Source organism: Hyperolius riggenbachi, chromosome 12, assembly GCF_040937935.1.
Source record: "Hyperolius riggenbachi isolate aHypRig1 chromosome 12, aHypRig1.pri, whole genome shotgun sequence".
Lineage (NCBI taxonomy): Eukaryota > Metazoa > Chordata > Amphibia > Anura > Hyperoliidae > Hyperolius > Hyperolius riggenbachi.
In genome coordinates this window covers 219,032,087-219,043,048 of record NC_090657.1, presented here as the reverse complement: position 1 = coordinate 219,043,048, position 10,962 = coordinate 219,032,087, and the positions used below count along the sequence as shown (strand labels likewise).

The 10,962-nt window shown below is 48.4% G+C and overlaps 1 protein-coding gene across 1 annotated transcript in view; it reads left to right on the top strand.

Moving 5' to 3' along the window:
- The first annotated feature begins 1,513 nt into the window (after positions 1-1,513).
- Positions 1,514-10,962, top strand: part of DCXR (dicarbonyl and L-xylulose reductase) — a 33,456-nt gene continuing 24,007 nt past the window's right edge. The window contains exons 1-3 of the mRNA XM_068263648.1: positions 1,514-1,621; positions 1,695-1,792; positions 4,696-4,850. Of these exons, the coding sequence (XP_068119749.1) occupies positions 1,570-1,621; positions 1,695-1,792; positions 4,696-4,850 (305 nt within the window). The 5' untranslated portion in view covers positions 1,514-1,569. The remainder of the gene's footprint in view (positions 1,622-1,694; positions 1,793-4,695; positions 4,851-10,962) is intronic.

Genomic DNA, 10,962 nt, shown 5'->3' with positions numbered 1-10,962 from the left:
TCTGTACAGCGCTATGGCCTCTGAACTGTCGGCCTAGCGATGCATCTGTACAGCGCTATGGCCTCTGAACTGTCGGCCTAGCGATGCATCTGTACAGCACTATGGCCTCTGAACTGTCGGCCTAGCGATGCATCTGTACAGCACTATGGCCTCTGAACTGTCGGCCTAGCGATGCATCTGTACAGCACTATGGCCTCTGAACTGTCGGCCTAGCGATGCATCTGTACAGCACTATGGCCTCTGAACTGTCGGCCTAGCGATGCATCTGTACAGCACTATGGCCTCTGAACTGTCGGCCTAGCGATGCATCTGTACAGCACTATGGCCTCTGAACTGTCGGCCTAGCGAGCGCATCTGATCGTCACAAACACGCAGGCCGGAGAATAACGGTCCACCACATGCTCAACTAGTAATAAAATATGGCATATGGGGTATCGTTTTAACCGGGAAAAGCCAAACAACTAATTTTTATGTGTTTTATAACTATGGGGTGTGTCATGTGAAAATTAGGAAGGGTGAAGAATGAAAGAAATGGGTTTTTGTGCATTTATGTCTAATTTGTCCTTATAAAATGACTATAAAATAAAATAGTTTTGGAAGAAAAATATTACCCAAAGAAAGCCTAGATTGTACTGTAAAAAAAACCAAGATATATATAAGGAGGGACAATGGAGGCAGTGTTGGCACAGAGGGGGATAATGTAGGCACAAAGGGACATTGGAGGCACCGGGGCACATAAAGCAGACCTGAACTATCTTCACTAAAAGATAAGCAACAGCATAATAACCTTTAAAGAAAAACATTTGGATACAAATCCTGCAATAAATCTGCCCTGTGTCTACTTCCTGCTTTCATGGAAGCAGACATATTGTTAAAGGGAGGGACCCTGAGCAGATGGGCACATGCCGGGTACCTACCGGAGCTGACTGCAGGACCACGGAGGGGACCTGCAGGGAGCCCCAGGCAAGTACAGATTTTCTTTCTTTTTTTTAACTATGTTCAAGGTCCCTTTAATATCCTGTGCTTTCAAATGAGCTTATTTGCCGTGGCAGTGGAGACATCAAATTACAACTTATGATTAGTCACAGATGAACTGAGATTAGACAAGCTAAACTCTCTAAATACATGCAGGATGCATTTCTCTGGTTTCCTCCTGTCCTCTACAAGAGTTCAGGTCCACTTTAAGGTAAAACAAAAGTATTGGCTACTAGGCAGATTCACAAGGTAACCTTTTCTGGCATGGTAGCTTTTTCTGACACACTACACTGTCAGATTTAGCTACTGGTAGCTACATCTGATGAGGTAGCCTTTTCTGATGTAGATGTTAGAATCAATGGAGGATTTGGCAACCCTGCAGAGGATCATAGTCTGGAGTCATCACCCCTAGCTCTGAAGTTTCCTGTTTCCACGCAGGGAAGTGATTGTGAAATCAGCAGAAAGCTCTGAGCAGGAACTTTAGTGGAGTTGTGCTGCCATGTGCAGTTAGGTAACATACTTTGCTGGCTCCTCCCCTTCTAGATACCGGCCCCTCCCCTACTGACAGCTACTTTCTGCTAGAAATCTGTGCAGATGGAGATCAGCCTGGCTGGGAGGCGAGCCCTGGTGACCGGGGCAGGGAAGGGTAAGTGAGGGGGGCTACAGGAGGAGAGACCCCCTCGGGTGGAACACTAGTCGGTAACCCCGTTTCTATGCAGGGATCGGCCGGGAGTTGGTGAAGGCTCTGCGGAAAGTCGGTGCACAAGTGATCGCTCTCAGCCGCAGCTCTGAAGACCTGCAGAGCCTGGCCAAAGAGGTAATTGCTGCTCTGCCGCCATCTAGTGGCCGAAATACAATACTACACCTGGAAACGGACATAATGTAACTACAGATATACAGGAGTAACAGTACATTGAAGTGTACCAGAGACAATATAAAATTACTAAATTAGTTTTATTCATACCTGAGTAATAATGCTGGATAACAAGTTTGATACATACATACATAAAAATGCTGGAGACACTGAACAGTGCCTGATCCCTTAAAGGGATACTGTAGGGGGGTCGGGGGAAAATGAGCTGAACTTACCCGGGGCTTCTAATGGTCCCCCGCAGACATCCTGTGTTGGCGCAGCCACTCCCCAATGCTCCGGCCCCGCCTCCGGTTCACTTCTGGAATTTCTGACTTTAAAGTCAGAAAACCACTGCGCCTGCGTTGCCGTGTCCTCGCTCCCGCTGATGTCACCAGGAGTGTACTGCGCAGACTCAGACCATACTGGGCCTGCGCTGTGTGCTCTTGATGACATCAGAGGGATCGAGGACACGGCAACGCAGGAAACCAGAGACGATAGAAAATAAGGTTTTTTTTAATACATACCTGGGGCTTCCTCCAGCCCCATGTGCTCGGATTGCTCCCACGCCGCCGGCCTCGACTTCTGTATCGCCGCGACTGGCCGGAGTTACGAGACCCGGTACCGGTGATGCAGAAGGCTGAGGATGGCGGCGTGAAGCGATACGTGCGCATGGGGCTGGAGGAAGCCCCAGGTATGTATACAACTTTTATTTGACATAGTCTCTGGTTTCCTTTAAGGGATCAGGCACTATTCAGTGTTTCCAACATTTTTTATTTATAATGTATATTTTATTTATATGGAACGTCCCTGACCTGTTTTTAGAAAGCGGCAGTTAAAGAGAAACTGTAGTAAAAATAAAAAAAAATGAATAACATTTCTTACTTTTTTAACAATATATATATTTTTATAGTCTGTTTGGTCATTGTTAAATCACTGTGGGAAGGGTTTCGCCACAATATCAACCATACAGACATCCCTGATCTATGAGAAAATGTAAAGATTTCTTGACACTGGTCTACTTTAGGAGAGCCAGCAGGAAACCTCATAGGGGTCAGTGCTCCAATCACAGCTCTACGCAAAGCATTGTGATTTGGCAAATAGTGTGTGTATTGCAACCTATTGGAAAGCTAGCAGTTCGAGGGGGTGTACATCGAAAAAACCCTCAAATTTTGGTGCCCAGTAATCCCAATAGCAGTAACCATAAGATATCGGTATTAATAAAGATACTATATTATACTAAGTGTAAAAATAATACTAAAATATCGGTATTTACAGTAGCTAAACCGAAGCCTTTTCTCACACAGAACATTCCTCTCTGAAGCCTAACCATCCCCCTGCACACACCATTCCTGATGCCTAAAGGCCCATACACAGGTCAGATTTTTTGAAACGACGGGTCGTTTGGACACCAAATCGGGTGTGTGTACAGTCCATCGTTCAGCTGATAAGACTGGTCTTGAGCGATCCGCCTGGCGGATAGAAAAAATCTGACGTGTGTATGGGCCTTTACCCTAACCAGCGCCCCCCCCCCCCCCTCACACACCCCTCCTGATGCCTAACCCTATGCGTTCACCGCACAAACACCATTCCTGATGCCTAACCCTATGCGTTCACCGCACAAACACCATTCCTGATGCCTAACCCTATGCGTTCACCGCACAAACACCATTCCTGATGCCTAACCCTATGCGTTCACCGCACAAACACCATTCCTGATGCCTAACCCTATACGTTCACCACACAAACACCATTCCTGATGCCTAACCCTATGCGTTCACCGCACAAACACCATTCCTGATGCCTAACCCTATGCGTTCACCACACAAACACCATTCCTGATGCCTAACCCTATGCGTTCACCACACAAACACCATTCCTGATGCCTAACCCTATGCGTTCACAGCACAAACACCCTTCCTGATCCCTAACCCTATGCGTTCACCACACAAACACCATTCCTGATGCCTAACCCTATGCGTTCACCACACAAACACCATTCCTGATGCCTAACCCTATGCGTTCACCACACAAACACCATTCCTGATGCCTAACCCTATGCGTTCACCACACAAACACCATTCCTGATGCCTAACCCTATGCGTTCACAGCACAAACACCCTTCCTGATGCCTAACCCTATGCGTTCACCACACAAACACCATTCCTGATGCCTAACCCTATGTGTTCACCACACAAACACCATTCCTGATGCCTAACCCTACCCATCCACCGCGCAAACACCCTTATGGCCCATACTCACGGGCAACATTTGTGGCCTGTCGCTAGCACACGGGAGCGTGTGCGCGACAGGCCGGCGACAGCCCGTCGCCAGGTCCCTTCGCATACACACGGCGGAGGGACCTGGCAACGAATGCGGCGGAAGCTGTCGCTGTTGTTCCTCCCCTCGCCGGAAGTTCAAGGTATTCCCTGGTTGTTGCTGTCGAATGGTGTCACAAACACCATTCCTGATGCCTAACCCTATGCGTCCACCGCACAAGCAACCTTCCTGATGCCTAACCCTATCCGCCCACCGCACAAGCACCCTTTCTGATGCCTAACCCTAACCCTATGCGTTCACCGCACAAACACCATTCCTGATGCCTAACCCTAAGCGTTCACCGCACAAACACCCTTCCTGATGCCTAACCCTATCCGCCCACCGCACAAGCACCCTTTCTGATGCCTAATCCTACCTGTCCACCACACAAACACCCTTCCCGAGGCCTAACCCTTATTGCCATACCTCCACTAACACCTTTCCTGTCGCCTCACCCCAACTGCCCACCCTGCCATACACAAACACACTTCCTGACGCCTATTCTGTATCTGATTTCCGGAGTGTGGATTTTATTTTCTCCCCCCTCACAGTGCCCCGGCGTGGAGACGATATGTGTGGATTTGGGGGACTGGTCTGCCACTGAGGCTGCCCTGAAATCGATTGGCCCGGTGGACCTCCTGGTGAATAATGCAGCCATCGCCATCATTGAGCCATTTCTGGAGGTCACTCAGGAATCGTTTGACAAGTGAGTATTACCAGATTGTGCACCGCTCATGTCATTGTCACTTCTACTGCATACAGACACACGGGGCACTTGGCTTGTGACCAGGATGTGACTCCATTGTGCTTCGCAGAGATCTGTCAGCCAGACCTTCCTCCTTTCACAGTATTTAGCTAACGGGGAACTAGGGGTGCGCCTGCTCCTGTACATAATGTAGTGTTATACAGTACTACTTTCTGGTAGCGGAACAGGTCCTCTTCACTCCTCTCACCCCCCCGCCATGACAATGGTCACAGGGTCTATTGGTTACACCTTGGTTTCATAAACTGAGGAGTTTGAGTTGCGGTCGGATGAATGTTGTACCATCTCCACAGCCCTGATCTGAACACCCCTGCTACATGGTCACATGACTTGAGGGGGGCATGGTGCTCCCATCTTGGCACAAGAGGGTGGGTGAGAATCAGGCTAAACACATACACTTGCGATAAGATATGGACACATGATATGGTTTGTATTATTGCAGAGATGGCACTTCATCAAAAGGGGGAAAAAAGTTCATAAAACATTCAGATTATAGATGCTTATTTGCGGTGGGTTCTCTAAAGCCTGGTACACACATCCAATTTTGATTGGCCAATTTTACTACTTCCATGTATTCTGAACCTTATCACGGGTGGTGATATCTTTAGTCCTGCCAGGTGATGTCTGTGCGCAGAACTCAGTCAGGGCCGGTGCTTCTCTGCACAACTTTGCTTACAGCAGAGGAGTAGAGGAGCCGATGGCAGCCGGCTGGTCACCAAAACTAGCCGGGTGGAGCACCCAGCTATAAGAGCCTGGAGAAAACACTTATAGAAGGTCAAGATTTATCATGAGAGACTGTATTGGCTGATTGGGTTGAAGTTCAATCCAAGGTAAAAGTTCCTCTTTAAATGTCATGATCAGGAGCCCCTGTAGTTTTCTTTGCACTCTCTTGCATCCTATAAAGCACGATGATGCTGAGTAGGCCTGAACGATTTTAGGAAAAGATTAAATTGCACGATATCTGTCAAATTGCGATTTTGATTCACTATTTTCAATACACAACGATGGATCAGCACACTGATGGTATGAGTTCCCCCAGTATAGGTAGCCACATCTAGATGCCCCCAGTATAGTTTAGGCAGATACAGGTGCCCCAGTACAGGTTAGTAAGTGTATAGGTTACATAGTTACATAGTTATTTTGGTTGAAAAAAGACATAAGGCATTACCTAGTAATTGTAGCCATGGATGTCTTTCAACGCAACGAAAGCATCTAAGCCCCCTTTAAATGCAGGTATAGAGTTTGCCATAACGACTTCCTGTGGCAATGCATTCCACATCTTAATCACTCTTACTGTAAAGAACCCTTTCCTAAATAAATGGCTAAAACATTTTTCCTCCATGCGCAGATCATGTCCTCTAGTCCTTTGAGAAGGCCTAGGGACAAAAAGCTCATCCGCCAAGCTATTATATTGCCCTCTGATGTATTTATACATGTTAATTAGATCACCTCTAAGGTGTCTTTTCTCTAGACTAAATAAACCCAGTTTTTCTTACCTTTCTTGGTAAGCGAGACCTTCCATCCCACGTATCAATTTTGTTGCTTGTCTCTGCACCTGCTCTAAAACTGCAATATCTTTTTTGTAATGTGGTGCCCAGAACTGAATTCCATATTCCAGATGTGGCCTTACTAGAGAGTTAAACAGGGGCAATATTATGCTAGCATCTCGAGTTTTTATTTCCCTTTTAATGCATCCCAAAATTTTGTTAGCTTTAGCTGCAGCGGCTTGGCATTGAGTATGATTATTTAACTTGTTGTTAATGGGTACTCCTAAGTCCTTCTCCAAGTTTGATGTCCCCAACTGTATCCCATTTATTTTGTATGGTGCTAGACCATTAGTACGTCCAAAGTGCATGACTTTACATTTTTCAACATTGAATTTCATCTGCCATGTATGTGCCCATATAGCCATCCTATCCAGATCCTATTGCAATATGACACTATCTTCCTGAGAGTTGATGATTCTGCACAATTTTGTATTATCTGCAAAAATAGCAACATTGCTCACTACTGCATCTACTAGGTCATTAATAAATAAATTGAAGAGCACTGGACCCAGAACAGACCCCTGTGGGACCCCACTGCTAACAGTCTGCCATTTTGAGTACGCTCCATTGACCACAACTCTTTGTTTTCTGTCCATTAGCCAGTTTCCTATCCATGCACACAGACTCTTCCCCAGTCCTTGCATCCTCAACTTTTGCACCAGACTTTTGTGGGGAACAGTGTCAAAGGCCTTTGCAAAGTCCAAATATATCACATCTACAGCATTCCCAATATCCATATTAGCATTCACTACCTCATATTAGCATTCACTACCTCAGTACAGGTTAGCCAGTGTATAGGTGCCGCAGTACAGGTTAGCCGGTGTATAGGTGCCAGTGTATAGGTGCTGCAGTACAGGTTAGCCAGTGTATAGGTGCCGCAGTACAGGTTAGCCAGTGTATAGGTGCCGCAGTACAGTTTAGCCAGTGTATAGGTGCTGCAGTACAGGCTAGCCAGTGTATAGGTGCCGCAGTACAGGCTAGCCAGTGTATAGGTGCCACAGTACAGGTTAGCCAGTGTATAGGTGCCGCAGTACAGGCTAGCCAGTGTATAGGTGCCGCAGTACAGGTTAGCCAGTGTATAGGTGCCGCAGTACAGTTTAGCCACTGTATAGGTGCTGCAGTACAGGCTAGCCAGTGTATAGGTGCCACAGTACAGGTTAGCTAGTGTATAGGTGCCGCAGTACAGGTTAGCTAGTGTGTAGGTGCCGCAGTACAGGTTAGCCAGCGTATAGGTGCCGCAGTACAGGTTAGCCAGTGTATAGGTGCCACAGTACAAGTTAGCCAGTGTATAGGTGCCGCAGAACAGGCTAGCCAGTGTATAGGTGCCGCAGTACAGGTTAGCCAGTGTATAGGTGCCGCAGTACAGGTTAGCCAGTGTATAGGTGCTGCAGTACAGGCTAGCCAGTGTATAGGTGCCGCAGTACAGTTAGCCAGTGTATAGGTGCCGCAGTACAGGTTAGCCAGTGTATAGGTGCCACAGTATAGGTTAGCCAGTGTATAGGTGCCGCAGTACAGGTTAGCCAGTGTATAGGTGCCGCAGTACAGGTTAGCTAGTGTATAGGTGCCGCAGTACAGGTTAGCCAGTGTATAGGTGCCGCAGTACAGGCTAGCCAGTGTATAGGTGCCGCAGTACAGGTTAGCCAGTGTATAGGTGCCGCAGTACAGGTTAGCCAGTGTATAGGTTTCCGCAGTACAGGTTAGCCAGTGTATAGGTGCCGCAGTACAGGTTAACCAGTGTATAGGTGCCGCAGTACAGGTTAGCCAGTGTATAGGTGCCCCAGTACAGGTTAACCAGTGTATAGGTGCCAGTGTAATGGTGCCGCAGTACAGGTTAGCCAGTGTATAGGTGCCACAGTACAGGTTAGCCAGTGTATAGGTGCCGCAGTACAGGTTAGCCAGTGTATAGGTGCCGCAGTACAGGTTAGCTAGTGTATAGGTGCCACAGTACAGGTTAGCTAGTGTATAGGTGCCGCAGTACAGGTTAGCCAGTGTATAGGTGCCGCAGTACAGGTTAGCCAGTGTATAGTTTCCCCCTCACTGCCACTGGTACCTGCTCTGCTCCTGGCCCCCTCCTCCAGTAGGTTCCGATCCCATTCGGCCTCACCGCATAGCATAACCTCGCGGTGAGCCGCAGTTAAGAGGCAGCGACTGTTGCCTAGAAACAGTGGTCGCCAGGAAGTGATGTCACACTTCCTGGTACAGGCCTCGAACACTCTGTATAGGTGCCGCAGTACAGGTTAGCTAGTGTATAGGTGCCGCAGTACAGTTTAGCCAGTGTATAGGTGCCGCAGTACAGGTTAGCTAGTGTATAGGTGCCGCAGTACAGGTTAGCTAGTGTATAGGTGCCGCAGTACAGGTTAGCTAGTGTATAGGTGCCGCAGTACAGGTTAGCTAGTGTATAGGTGCCGCAGTACAGGTTAGCTAGTGTATAGGTGCCGCAGTACAGGTTAGCTAGTGTATAGGTGCCGCAGTACAGGTTAGCTAGTGTGTAGGTGCCGCAGTACAGGTTAGCCAGTGTATAGGTGCCACAGTATTGGTTAGCCAGTGTATAGGTGCCACAGTACAGGTTAGCCAGTGTATAGGTGCCGCAGTACAGGTTAGCTAGTGTATAGGTGCCGCAGTACAGGTTAGCCAGTGTATAGGTGCCGCAGTACAGGTTAGCCAGTGTATAGGTGCCGCAGTACAGGTTAGCCAGTGTATAGGTGCCGCAGTACAGATTAGCCAGTGTATAGGTGCCGCAGTACAGGTTAGCCAGTGTATAAGTTTCCGCAGTACAGGTTAGCCAGTGTATAGGTGCCGCAGTACAGATTAACCAGTGTATAGGTGCCGCAGTACAGGTTAGCCAGTGTATAGGTGCCACAGTACAGGTTAGCCAGTGTATAGGTGCCCCAGTACAGGTTAACCAGTGTATAGGTGCCAGTGTAATGGTGCCACAGTACAGGTTAGCCAGTGTATAGGTGCCACAGTACAGGTTAGCCAGTGTATAGGTGCCACAGTACAGGTTAGCCAGTGTATAGGTGCCACAGTACAGGTTAGCCAGTGTATAGGTGCCACAGTACAGGTTAGCCAGTGTATAGGTGCCACAGTACAGGTTAGCCAGTGTATAGGTGCCACAGTATAGGTTAGCCAGTGTATAGGTGCCACAGTATAGGTTAGCCAGTGTATAGGTGCCACAGTACAGGTTAGTCAGTGCATAGGTGCCACAGTACAGATTAGCCAGTGTATAGGTGCCACAGTACAGGTTAGTCAGTGCATAGGTGCCACAGTACAGGTTAGCCAGTGTATAGGTGCCACAGTACAGGTTAGCCAGTGTATAGGTGCCACAGTACAGGTTAGCCAGTGTATAGGTGCCACAGTGCAGGTTAGCCAGTGTATAGGTGCCACAGTGCAGGTTAGCCAGTGTATAGGTGCCACAGCGCAGGTTAGCCAGTGTATAGGTGCCACAGTGCAGGTTAGCCAGTGTATAGGTGCCACAGTGCAGGTTAGCCAGTGTATAGGTGCCACAGTGCAGGTTAGCCAGTGTATAGGTGCCACAGTACAGGTTAGCCAGTGTATAGGTGCCACAGTACAGGTTAGCCAGTGTATAGGTGCCACAGTACAGGTTAGCCAGTGTATAGGTGCCACAGTACAGGTTAGCCAGTGTATAGGTGCCACAGTACAGGTTAGTCAGTGCATAGGTGCCACAGTACAGGTTAGCCAGTGTATAGTTTCCCCCTCACTGCCACTGGTACCTGCTCTGCTCCTGGCCTCCTCCTCCAGTAAGTTCCGATCCCATTCGGCCTCACCGCATAGCATAACCTCGCAGTGAGCCGCAGTGAAGAGGCAGCGACTGTTGCCTAGAAACAGTGGTCGCCAGGAAGTGATGTCACACTTCCTGGTACAGACCTCGAACACTCTGTATAGGTGCCGCAGTACAGGTTAGCTAGTGTATAGGTGCCGCAGTACAGGTTAGCAGGTGTATAGGTGCCAGTGTATAGGTGCCGCAGTACAGGTTAGCCAGTGCATAGGTGCCGCACTACAGGTTAGCCAGTGTATAGGTGCCGCAGTACAGTTTAGCCAGTGTATAGGTGCTGCAGTACAGGCTAGCCAGTGTATAGGTGCCACAGTACAGGTTAGCCAGTGTATAGGTGCCGCAGTACAGGTTAGCTAGTGTATAGGTGCCGCAGTACAGGTTAGCTAGTGTGTAGGTGCCGCAGTACAGGTTAGCCAGTGTATAGGTGCCACAGTACAGGTTAGCCAGTGTATAGGTGCCACAGTATAGGTTAGTCAGTGTATAGGTGCCGCAGTACAGGTTAGCCAGTGTATAGGTGCCACAGTACAGGTTAGCCAGTGTATAGGTGCCACAGTACAGGTTAGCCAGTGTATAGGTGCCACAGTACAGGTTAGCCAGTGTATAGGTGCCGCAGTACAGGTTAGCCAGTGTATAGGTGCCACAGTACAGGTTAGCTAGTGTATAGGAGCCGCAGTACAGGTTAGCCAGTGTATAGGTGCCGCAGTACAGGTTAGCC